The sequence below is a fragment of the Kogia breviceps genome, chromosome 2 (genome assembly GCF_026419965.1).
Source record: "Kogia breviceps isolate mKogBre1 chromosome 2, mKogBre1 haplotype 1, whole genome shotgun sequence".
NCBI lineage: Eukaryota > Metazoa > Chordata > Mammalia > Artiodactyla > Physeteridae > Kogia > Kogia breviceps.
The window spans coordinates 2880907-2893243 of NC_081311.1; the positions used below are offsets into that span (position 1 = coordinate 2880907).

The 12337-nt window shown below is 54.6% G+C and overlaps 1 protein-coding gene across 5 annotated transcripts in view; it reads right to left on the minus strand.

The window, feature by feature from the left end:
• Positions 1–12337, minus strand: part of MGMT (O-6-methylguanine-DNA methyltransferase) — a 284941-nt gene that overhangs the window by 39783 nt on the left and 232821 nt on the right. For all 5 annotated transcript variants that reach the window (XM_059051020.2, XM_067024311.1, XM_067024313.1 and 2 more), the window contains one exon: positions 6227–6387. In XM_059051020.2, the coding sequence (XP_058907003.1) occupies positions 6227–6387 (161 nt within the window). The remainder of the gene's footprint in view (positions 1–6226; positions 6388–12337) is intronic.

A 12337-nucleotide genomic window follows, 5' to 3' on the forward strand; every position in this document is an offset into this window, starting at 1 on the left:
CTCAAACGGAATCATTATTAAATTAGGAGTGTTAACCTTCACATAGAGTGAAGCATGCAGCAAAAGCACTTAGAAGAGCTAGATCCCTTTTAATAAATTCCTTTAAAGGCAATTCTCAAAATAGCGCATAGGTACATATACTACATATACACACGTATACATGTGTGTGTATGGATACACAAATACGTATATATATATACAGTTGCCTCTTGTAAGATTTTAGAAATTATAGGCATACTACTGTTAACAAGCTCTCTAGAGCGTTCTGATACATACACTCCCAGAAGAAGGGCCTGAGCTAGCAGACTAACCTGAAGAACCTGTTTGCTTGAACGAGTCATAGTTGAAACTTTAAAGACTCTCCTAGTTCAAGATGTGGTTACACAGCACAAAGAGTAAACAAGCCCTAATGACAACTACCAGGCAGGAAACTGCATCAAGATAAAATGTAACAAATAATGAACCTGAGACATAATGGGAACGGCGGGCTCTCTGGCCCCTGAGCCTCACAATACACCGGAAGGCTGCTGACAGCTGAGGTGAAGAGCTCCCAGGGAATCGCAGGGACCACTTCGCCTCGCCTCGCCTCGCCCCGCCTCGCCCAGTCCCACCCGCTGAAACGATGCTCCTGCCGCCCGGGCCGGGGGCCCCCAACCCACAGAAACCCTCAACCTGGAGCTCAGAATGCTGGGCATCTAACTCTTGTTCCACCGAGAGGGGCTGGAAGTGACGGCACATTCACATCAGGGCAGGGGCCAGGCAGGCAGGAGAGGACGAGGAGCCCACGAAGACGCTCCCGTCCACGAGGAAAGGGACGCACGCAGCTGCTGGCTCCCATGAGAGCCACATGGAGGGGCGGCCTGGAGAAAAGCAGGGCTCTCCTGCACGGCTCCGCAAAGGGACGAAGGACAGCGTGGGGCTGGCCTCCTGGCCCGAGCGGGGAGGGATTCCTGGAGACAGGTTAGCGGAGCCCTGAAGGGTCAGCAGCAAACAAACGAACACGCTGATGAGGAAGGCAGCTTGCCCCCCACCTCTGTTGGCCCCAGGACTCGCGCTACACCCCGTGGATCCTTTGCTTTCACCAAGTCCTGCCTTGCTTTTTTTTTTTTTTTGCGGTACGCGGGCCTCTCACTGTTGTGGCCTCTCCCGTGGCGGAGCACAGGCTCCGGACGCGCAGGCTCGGCGGCCACAGCTCACGGGCCCAGCCGCTCCGCGGTACGTGGGATCCTCCCGGACCGGGGCACGAACCCGCATCCCCTGCATCGGCAGGCGGACTCTCAACCACTGCGCCACCAGGGAAGCCCCTGCGTTGCTTTTGTTCATAAACATTCCCACTTATCTCTCTTCTCTCATGGTTCTAACCACAAAAACACACTGGATTTTACTCTCCATGAAAGAGGTGATGGGCTGCTCCTGGCAGTGGCCTCCTGTATCGATTCGAGACCTCCGACCACCTTCCCGGCACCTTGAGCTCCACGGCCTGCCACCCGCTCTCAGGCTTTTGATCTGGTCTTTTTATTTCACCTTTCCCAGCCTCAGCCTTTGAAGGCCACAGACCCAGATCTCCACGTCTATTAGCCCTGAAAAGCAGCTCAGCAGCTCTAGGGTTGAAAGAAGTACGTTCTCACCAGCTGTTTCCTTCCCACTTAATTTAAGTGCCAGCCTTAGCTTGTTCTAATCAGTGAACGGGCACCTGAAGGTTTCTAAACCTTCCAGTCCAACCAGGTAATATCTCAGCAAGGTCAACAATTTTTATAAGCCCTCATTTTAAAAAACAGGAGAACAACAATGGCTATCAACCAGAACCTGTAAAGCATCTCCTATTTCAGCTATTTTCTCTTTAAATTGTAATTCTTTTTTTTTTTTTTTTTTTTAAATATCAGTACAAACTGCCTGAAAGCACAAAGCTGCCTCCTGCTGTGGACCTAGAAGGGAGCCTAAGAGAAGATGCTCCCCTCTCCGAAGGCTGACTGGGCTGGCTTTACGGCGTGTAAGGCGACATGAACACCAAAGCCGGCCTCCAGGGCACTGAACGTAGGGGGCTCTCGGTGGGAGCACGCTGAGGACACGGCGGGGAAAGTAATCCATCCGCCCCGAAAGGGCCTTTCGCTTACCTGACTGGTAGGGTTTTCTAGAGGCCCTTTTGAAAGAGACTTCGACAGGGATACAGAATTACAAGACTCCTTACAGAGTCTCTGAGATAGAAGTTGCAAAGAAACTTCCCTCTAGCCAGCAGGTTTAAAAAAAATGCAGATTTTACGACTGTCATGCAGCTGGATTTCATAGCTACAAGCTAATAGCTGTGACAAAGGAATTATTAAAGTGTTAAATATTCCATTTAAAAGGGAACATTGCAGCCACTTTGAAAAGAAAACTCAGAACTCATCTGTTGAAAACCGTCATGGGTGAGAAGGCACAGGGAGGACAGTCAAGGGCCCCACGCCCGCCCGGGGACACAGCCTCCTGTGGTGGCCTCAGCACAGGCCGGGCACTTCCCCGGTGAGGGCGCTCCAGGCTGGCGGGAAAAGCACGAAGCCGCACGCCTGGCAGGGCGGCTGGCAGGCCTGCCGCCCATTGTCGGGACACACCTGCCCGGGGGGGGTGTCTTCTGGGTCAGAGCGAAGGAAGTGTCTACAACACACACTCTGGGTCTGAAAGCAGAGCTTGGCTTTTCGTAGGCCTGCTCTTCTTGAACTCATTGTGAAATACTGCTTTTGGCACACAGCGCTTCTTTAGTCATTCCAGCTGCTTTTGCCATCCATCTCTAAGGCTACAAGCTTTGAGATGTATATTATACAAAGAAGCTAAAATTTTTTATAAGTAAATATAAAACAGTGAGGGAGTATTCACAGAAAATAAGTTTAAATGATATTTTATTATGAAAGACAGAGTAAGATTTATTTCAGGAATAATGGCTTCGTTACACCACTATTTCTTGGAGAAAAATGAATTCAAAATAAACAAACCTGACCTTTTCAAGAGGTTATATTATAGGGAGGACCCGACCTCCCTAAATGCTTCACTGCGTTATGAGACGGCTAGCTCCTTAGCAAAACACAAACTCCCTTCACAAAACTCAGAAAACAAAACATTAGTTTGTTTTTGAAATTAAATTACTAAAACAACAATCCCACAAGGAACTAGAACACTTCTTACTCACACTCATCTTTCACTTTCATTTCTTCAGCAGCACCATGAACCTCCCCGCCGTAACTGCGGCCTCTCTTTCCCACAGAGAAACCCCACCTGCTGCGGCCCAAGAAAAAGGCGGCCACCTAAGACTCCAGGCTTCTGGTCAGGGGGACAGCTCAACGGTTCCTTGTCAGAAATCCTAGATAATTAACTTGTTCCCACTTAGGCTGCAGAAATGCTCCAAGATAAGAAGTTGAACGATGTGAAATTTCCAATATTTGATGTTTTAACCTACAAAATGGCAACTCCATGTGGTTCAACTCAGCACCGTTTTGTGACCAGCCTAACAAAACAAATAGAAGGAGGGCGCCACACTCACCGGGAGGAGGGGGCCTGAGAGGTGAGCGGTCCTGCCTGAACAGAGGGGCCTTGGGGCGGCAGCGGGCCAGGCCCGGCCAGGCCTGGCGTAGTGGAACAGATAGCCCCGCCGGAGCAGAGGCCAGAGCCTTCCAGGCCGGGCTCTGGGAGTTACCTGCGGAAGTGCTGAACTCGAGGAGGAGCTCAGTTCGCACTAGGCTTCTAAACAAGTTGAAACAGGGAGGTCTGCACTAAATCTCAGAGGAATATGATGAAAAATGACACCCCAAAGCATGTTAAACGTGCTCAAGATCTGAGACGCACAGAAGATAGCATTTGTCGAGGAAGCATTTATTCCACGATAAAACGCACCCCATTTGCAAAGGCTTCTTTTCTTGTGTTGCTCCACAGCTTCTAGAGAAGCTCTGGGGCTGCCAGGGCACTTTCCTTGCATGGGCCTTTTCCACTCACCACCATTTCCCTGGCTAAGGGACAGAGAGAAAGAGAGCAAAGCCAACCACCACTGGACAGAAAGGGGTGTCACCACATCTAGGGGGTTAGTGCCAGTTAACTCCATGTTAGCAATCATATTGCAACCACCCACCAACTCCCTGCTTAAAATGCAAAATCCCCACACCTGGTCCCTGCCTGGGAGGTGTGATTGAGCTAAATTAGAAACACCTGGCTGGCACATGCTGGCTGCTGGGAAATCCTGGCCCTGCAGCAGCCACTAACTGTCAGCAGGTGGCCCTAGCCTGGGGGACCTCCTGCCACCAGGGGGGTGCGAGAGGCTGCCCTCACCCCAAAACCCAGCTGGAGGGGGGACCTGGCCCCAGTAGTAAGTGTCCACCAGCACTGCAGGGCTTGTCCAACAGGGGATGGGCTACTGGGTGACTGGACGGACTTCATCCTTCCCCACTGCCTACCTGCAGCTTGTCCCGGTTGCCCAGACTGACCATGACCATGACCATGACCATGACCGTGACCGTGACCAGCTGGCAGAGGAGAGGGCCAAGCTCGGGCCCAGAGCCGGGAAGGCAGAGGGGGCAGCAGGGGGAGAGGGGTCCTAACTCTCTTCAAGCCCCGAGGACAGGACCCCCGGATTTTATAAGCTCAGCCCCTGCTGACCCCCTCCCTCATTAGGTCATACAGATCCTTCCTGACCTGGTTTCGTAATTTCTCTGCTCTGAAATTGTCTAAGCCTTAAATTTCAGCTCACTTACGTGATAAACGTAAAGAGAAGGAGAACCGCTTGACCTGTTCTCTCCTGCTCCTGTCACAGAGCAGTAACCCCCAAATGGCAACAGGAGACCGAAGAGTTCACTGTTCCAAGGTTGCCAAGCCCCTACTGTAAAGACAACCCCCACAGCAGGACCCCCATCCTGCGCCTGGCAAGGGGGAGGGGTGCACAAGGAGGGTCACCCACACCCTCGACTCGGCCTGGCGACCTGAGCTGCTGGTTCCGAGCAGGCGGTCAGGGCCGGGCGGGGGTGGGCGACGCGGCCACCGCACTACCTCGGCCCGCGAGGGAGCGACAACGGCGGGTCTCTGGACGTGAGTAGGGCGTGGGGCAAAGGCCCACTGCGGCTCTCACGCCCTGTCCTAGGGACGCCCTTTTAGACGTTCTGGGGCTCCCAACAGAAGACGCCGTCTGGAGACAGCCCGACGTGACGCAAGGGGGCCGACGGGGTACCCTGTCCAGCTTCAGTTCACTACGAGCGAAAGCGTCCAGGGTCCCACCCGGGCACTCATCAGACCTTGTTAGTCAACTCAGGTATCAGCTCAACTGGCTTGAGCTTTTCTACCTGCTTTCCCTGAATCTGCTCCACCTTCAAGTTCTCATTTTTGCTGAAAGCCACAGCAGCAATTAGAACCATTCAACGTATTGAGCGAATTCCGCTTTGAAATTCAAGATGGCTTTAAATTTACCTCATCTAAAATCTCAGGGTAATTTTTTTTCCTTAAGTGTACGTATGCATCTATACGTATGCATCTATACGTATTTATCTATACGTAAGTATACACTCATTAATATTAAAATGACCATGAAAAAAATCATTATGCGAAATAAACCTCTGGTATGCGTCTGGAATGATTTTAGTTGCCGTAACTAAGCTGCAAACAGAAGCTTACAAAGAAACGTCTGGGCAAGTGTTTTTAGGTTACCGCAGACTTTGCGTGCCATCAGCGCACCGCGTGTAGACAGTGAGTTCGTCCCTACAATAATTCCCCCCTTGGGAGCACAATATTTGACTATGGCAAGTTTGAGGGGTTAAACTGAAACCGTATTCAAGGAGACACACTGCCGCTGCCCACGCCAACGTCAAGTGTCACTGACTGAGTGTATGGAAGTGGCTTTAACTGTCCAGGCGTGAGCCTCATTTTCTGTGCTGCTGGCAAAGCAGATAAAGTCAACAGTAAGCTTATTGGAACACTGACCGCCATTCAGATGTGTTCCTGTTTAAACCTTCCAGCCAGCGAGAGTCAGGAGTCGATCTACATGGATCATTTTTATTGCCTTTGCCAAGAATTACGTGACCATGTGCCAAGACCAACACAACCACTTGGAACGGGGGGCGTCTGCGCACCCCCCCCATTCGGCGCGGCCACACGCCGCCTCGGTTCAGACGACGCGAAACGCCACGCCAGCGCCGTCAGTAACCTGAGCTGGGAGGCCGGTGACAGTCCACGGCCAGCGCCCCTGAGCCAAACGCCGCGAGGCGGCCGAGGTACTGACCTTGCTGGAAACTGGGATGGTGAAGAGCAGGCACGGGCAGCTCCTCGAGGGCCGCGGGCGCGTGGAAATAGGCGCCCAGCCACGCCGCACACTGCGCCAGGGGCTCCGTCACCTCCTCTGGACCTCCGAGCCGCTCGGGAGGGGCGGGGGCCTCCACGGGGCTGCAAAAGAGACACAACAGGAGCTGATTCAGCCTCTAGGCCCAGCGTCCACACGACTAAGGAGCAAACAGAACACGCCCACCGCATCTAAATGGGTCGGCCTGTAGCTGCCTTGCAGGCACGCACGTCTGGCCTAGGCGTGCGGCGGGCGCCAGGACAGCAGAAAGGTGCCGGCGGGAGGACGGGGGCCGCCGCCGGGGTCACCCCACCCGCGCTTCCAGCTTCCACCTGCAGCTGTGAGGACACGATCTCTGGAGAGAGGCAGTTCCCAGGAAGGATGCCGGGTACCTGAGCTCTTCTGTTTGGGACTGAGTGTCTGCGGTCACCCTGCAGAGCAGAGATGTGAGAACACCACGATGACAAGCAGGGAAGCAAGTGTGTGTGTGTGTGTGTGTGTGTGTGTGTGTGTGTGTGTGTGTGTGTGTGTGTGTGTGTGTGTGTGTGTGTGTGTGTGTGTGTGTGTGTGTGTGTGTGCGCGCGCGTGTGTGTCCCCCTCCCTAAGACTATCACCTGCATCAGTTTTGATCTATAGAATCACCAAGTACTCATCTTTCTTTTTTGGATGCGCAGGCTCAGCGGCCACGGCTCACGGGCCCAGCCGCTCCGTGGCATGTGGGATCCTCCCGGACAGGGGCACGAACCCGTGTCCCCCGCGTCGGCAGGCGGACTCTCCACCGCTGCGCCACCAGGGAAGCCCAGCAAGTACTCATCTTAAAAAATATTTTCCAGAAATCTCAATACCATCAAAGTCATTAGCCTGCAGGCACCCACCCCTCGCACCACATTTCAATGACAGACCAGCACGGTTCCACGCGCTGTGTGGCTTTGAGCCGGCTTCTGGGGGACCCCCTCCGAGCGCACACGGGGTCTCACGCTTCCGAGAGTCTCCCCTCTGCGTGCTGGTCGCGCTGCAAGTCTCATTCCAGTTGCAGTGCTGTGACTTTCGTGCCCGGGACGGCTACTTGGTTCTCAGTTCTGAGTCTTCTCATCCGTTCCCTGTGATCGCTGTGCTTCCTTCTACCTTCTTAAGTTTAAACCAACGTACCTCAGACTCGCTTCGGATGGTCTCACTGCTTCTCCTACCCGGGGTGCTAATCCTTCTGTTTGGGGATCCTGCGGCTCCCCTCAAGGAGCTGACTTCTCACCTTCGGCAGGGGCCGATTTTCAGGGAACGTGCTCCGCTGGACTGAGAAAACGTCCCTCTGGAGAGGGTTCACTTTTGCTGCTTCTGAGCCCCAGAGTTTTATGATGGATCCAGCTTTTCTTTTATTTTCTGAGAATGACACACCCACAAAAGCACTGGCACCAAGTCGGATTTCTTCAGATGCCATTCCTTCCTGACCTCCTCCCAGGCCCTGGACAGACGGCAGGCTTCCCTGCACTTTCCAGCCTGCTGGGCAGGCTTCCTCTAGTCTCCTTCTCAAAGGCTGCAGCTTGAGGCTTTTGGGGGAAGGTGGGAAAAGCCTCCCCGCCAGCATCCCGAGGGCGGTCACGCGGGCCTCAACCGACAGGCCGCCTCCTTCAGTGTGTACTCACCACCCCTACGAGGCCCCGACTGAATATGCGAGGCCACAACCGCTTGGCGATGCGGCCCAGCACAGGCAGGACGGATGGGGCTGAAGCGCCCGGGAACACAGGCCTGGCCTCACCTGCGGGGAGAGAGGCAGCAGTGTGTGCAGGGCCTTACAGATTCAGAAAGGTGTGCACTTCGCCCTGCAAGCAGCAGGCAGCAGCTGAAGGCCTTGAAGCAGCGTCTCATCAACAACCCTGTGCTGGGGTCTCAGCCTCTGAGTCACGGTGTTCCGTAGGCCTAAGGGTCTCCAGAGGTCCTTGGATCTTTCCAGAAATAAGGCTCCTTGGCTGGGATCCACTCTCTTCCACAATGGAATGAGAGGTGGGTCAGGGAAGGCTTTCTAAGCACGGGAAGGTGAATGGCCTTAAGGGCGGAACCAGGGAATGAACGGAAAAGAGGAAATGAGCCCTTCAAGATGACCAGGGAGAGAGGACCACTGAGACCCCGGCGCCGTGGAGCTGTGGCCAGTTGGGCGATCGTGCCAGCGACACGGCTGGACTGGGCAGGCCCAGGCCTTCTCCGAGTTGCCAGCTCCCACGGGTTGCTGGGAGAGGGAATGCCCATGGGCAGGGCCCTCGGCTGGCCCTGAGCTGACAGGGCCCTTCCAGGCGCTGCTCGACAGGAGACCCTGAAGGACGGGGGCTCAGTCCACAGGCAGAGAGGGGCGTCGGGTGGAACAGGTGGCAGAATGGCATCTTGGAGAGACTTCTGGGGATGGAAACTATCTCCTCATTTGCCCTGACCGCTCTCCCCATTAGGACGTCCGCCCACGGAAAGGTGGGCAACTTCCACCCCACGCTCGGCTTAAATATTTTTCCACATCAGAGAGAAGTTCCCAGGGACTCTCTTGCTCTGTCCCCTACTTAAGCAGAGCACACGCAGCCCCGTGAGCACACACGTTACCGCGGGCTGTGAGAGGGCAGCGGCCCACGCGCGACACCGGCTCAAACCAGGAGTGAGCAGAGCTAAGAGGTAGACGTCACCATCCTCGAGCCACGCAGGAAGCAGGAGAGGGACCGGGACACCTCGGGACCGGGGCGCCAGCCAGCTGGGCGGGGCGCCTCCCGCAGAGCCGGGCGGGGTGGGGTGCTGGAGGGGGAGGGCAGCAAACACGGGTGCCATACAGGCCTGGGTGGTCTCCAGGGCTTAAGGGGTCTTCTCGGCCGTCACACCCTGCAAACGGGGCTCCCTGGGTGGGGGGCGTACAGTCCAGGAGGCAGGCATCTTAACCTGGGAGGCAGAGGGCTCTGTACCCACCAGTGACCTGCTTGCCTGGGGAGTTACAACCTCTTACCCAGACGCCCCGGTTCGCTCAGGGCTTTCTAACAAAGGCCACGGAGCTGTGGGCATCCCGGGCGCTGCCCATGCTGGTAGCCGTTTCCTCTGGGTTGCTAAGGGAACTGAAATGTGAGCTGTGTTTCCCAGCATTTCCCACTCTTAAAAGGATACTTGAAGAATTTTTATAGTAGTAAAATTCATCTTAAATTGATTTTTTATGCCTGTGCTAAAGATCTCAACCTCTGATTTACTCTGTAGTTCTCCTTTTTAACTCTTTCTCTATTGGCACTAGATAACTATTCATGGGTGAAATGTAATTAAACAGCTTTGATTCTGAAGCAAGGATTTATGATACTACATTTAAAATGAATGGCATTAAACACACACATAAAACCAGATTTTTAAAGCCACGACACAAATTTCCATCCTACAACAGAATGACATGCATTCTCTGGCCCTGCCCTCTCCTCCAACCTTGCTCTGCTCGTCCCTGAAAGAGCTGTGGTGTGACAGTATCACAGCATCAGTAACGGCCGCTCTTATTATGGAGGAGTTTCTCCAGGCTTCCTACCGACGAACCCTGAAACCCTGAGAATTATGGGCCCCGTGGCTCACACTCATTTAAATGCCACATTCACGTCTCCCTGGGAGCCTAGCAACTCACCTAACACTAAATGCACAGGCCTGTGGCCACTGCTTCCGGAAAGCACCACCGAGTGGGAGCCCGGCCCCCAGAGAGCCAGCGCAGCAGACGGAGACGAGAGAAAACCGTCCCGACACCCGCAGGGCCAGCGCAGAGGCGACATCAGGGGCGATCCCCCCGAGACCTCCCGGGACGTCCTCAATAAAAGTAATCCTGGGGCTTCCCTGGCGGTCCAGTGGTTAAGACTTCGCCTTCCAGTGCAGGGGGTGCGGGTTCAATCCTTGGTAGGGAAGCTAAGATCCCACATGCCTCACGGCCAAAAAACCAAAACATAAAACGGAAGCAATATCATAACAAATTCAATAAAGACTTTAAAAATGGTCCACATCAGACATATCTTAAAAACAAAAAGAGTAATCCTGAGGCCAATAATGTGACACTGGAGCCCTTTCGCTTCTTTTTTTTTTTTTTAAATTGGCACAAGAGGGCTGGCTAGTGGCTGGAGAATGAATTTGGCTTTGCTGAGCTTTTTAACATAGCAATGGAGAGCACGGGTACGTTTATATGGCAAAGTCACGTATGGTTTGGTTTAAGGGTTTCCTTCAAGAAATATGCAACTGTCGGCAACCCCAAGGACCCGGTAAGAACAAACAGGACAGCGGTGTGCCACCTTCGGGGATGCTCCCCGAACCTCGCTCAGTGTGTCGGAGAGCCCTGTGTGAAGCTCTCCTGGAGTCGTGACCCCTGAGAAGCAGCCAGACCCATCCCCCGGGCTTGGAGAAAGAACGTTCTGGTGTTGAACCACATTTCAGATTTGTTTTGACATAAACCTGTCCATCACTCCAAGTCAGGACGCAGAAAAGCAGGTGACATGCTCCAGAACAAACTCCTGAAGTGGTTTTTTCTTTGTTGTTGCTGTCCTTGTTCTAAAATTTATTTATTTTGTTTATTTTTGGCTGCATTGGGTCTTCGTTGCTGCGCGCGGACTTCTCATTGCAGTGGCTTCTCCTGCTGTGGAGCACGGGCTCGGCAGTCGCGGCTCGCGGGCTCTAGAGTGCAGGCTCAGTAGTTGTGGCTCGCGGGCTCTAGAGCGCAGGCTCAGTAGTTGTGGCGCACGGGCTTAGTTGCCCCGCGGCACGTGGGATCTTCCCGGACCAGGGCTCGAACCCGTCTCCCCTGCGTTGGCAGGCGGGTTCTTAACCACTGCGCCACCAGGGAAGTCCCTGAAGTGTTCTTAATAAAGCAGGCAGTGATGCCTTACCTAGATTTCTGAAGAGAACCCACGACTTCACAGCATTAGATACACGAGCACAGAAGGCATCAAAGGAAGACGGCCCATCCCACCTGCACGAGGCCTGCGCTTCAAGACCCCGGCACGTTGGAGGACGAGAAGGAAGAGTGACAGCATCACACCAGGGGAAGCGGAGGACCAGAAGGAGACGGAGCCAGACTGAAATGAAACGGCCCCGAGGACAAAGGTCACGCGCACGGGAAGCCCTGCCTGGCTCTGTCGGCCTCCCACTGGCTGTGCTGCACCCCGGGAGGCTGAGCGCTGGCCTGGGCCGGCGAGGGCAGGGCTGCCTGCTCAGGTGCCGCAGCACCAGGAACCCGCTGGGCAGCAGGTGAGTTGCCGTGGCGGGCAAAGGACGCCAGGCTGGCTGAAGCCATCAGAAAGTGCCGCTCAAGGTCTAACCCCTCATGGAGGATGGCTGCGCGCCCGGCAGGCCGCCCGGAAAGCGCGGGGGGGGGGGGGGGGGCGTCCCCAGCTCTGCGCCCTCCGGTCTGTCCCACACAACAAATGTGCTCAACACTTTAACCCACCCAGCTGGGCAGGAGGTTTGGGTGTGTGGATTCTGGGGTGCCTCAAGACTTCACTGGCAGCAAAGAATCACTAAAATGATCATAAAATCATAAAGATGTCATGTACTTGGGCTTAAATCCCATGTGACGTAAGAAAACAGGCCCAAAGTTCCGAGCTCCTCCTATCGGGCGGGCACCACCACTCGTCACACCCAGCGGGTAGAGTGTGTAACACACCGCGCGCGGGGAGGGCTGTGCCTTCCAGCCTCTCTGTGTGGCCCCAGTACCTTTCCAGCATCTCTCTCTTCATGGCATGAAGCAGCCTTATGGTTGGGGAACGTTAACTGGTGATGCCAGAGGGTCACCCAAGAAAAGAGTTGCCAAGACTCATATCCTTCTGAGTCCCTGTGGAATCTGGCGGGGTGACCCAGGCGTTGTCCTTTAGCAAGGCTGGGAGATTAGTCCACAAGGAAGCACACGGACTCTCCAATACAACCTGAGCGTGAGGAAGCGCCCAGAGCCTTGGCCGCGCACAGCAGCTCAGACCCTCTGAGGATGAGAAGCCTCGCCTCCTCTGGCCTCCAGGACTCGGTGCGGAGGGCGAGGGCCCCCGGAACTCCAGAGCGGGGGGTCACACCTCACAGGCTCAGGAAGGT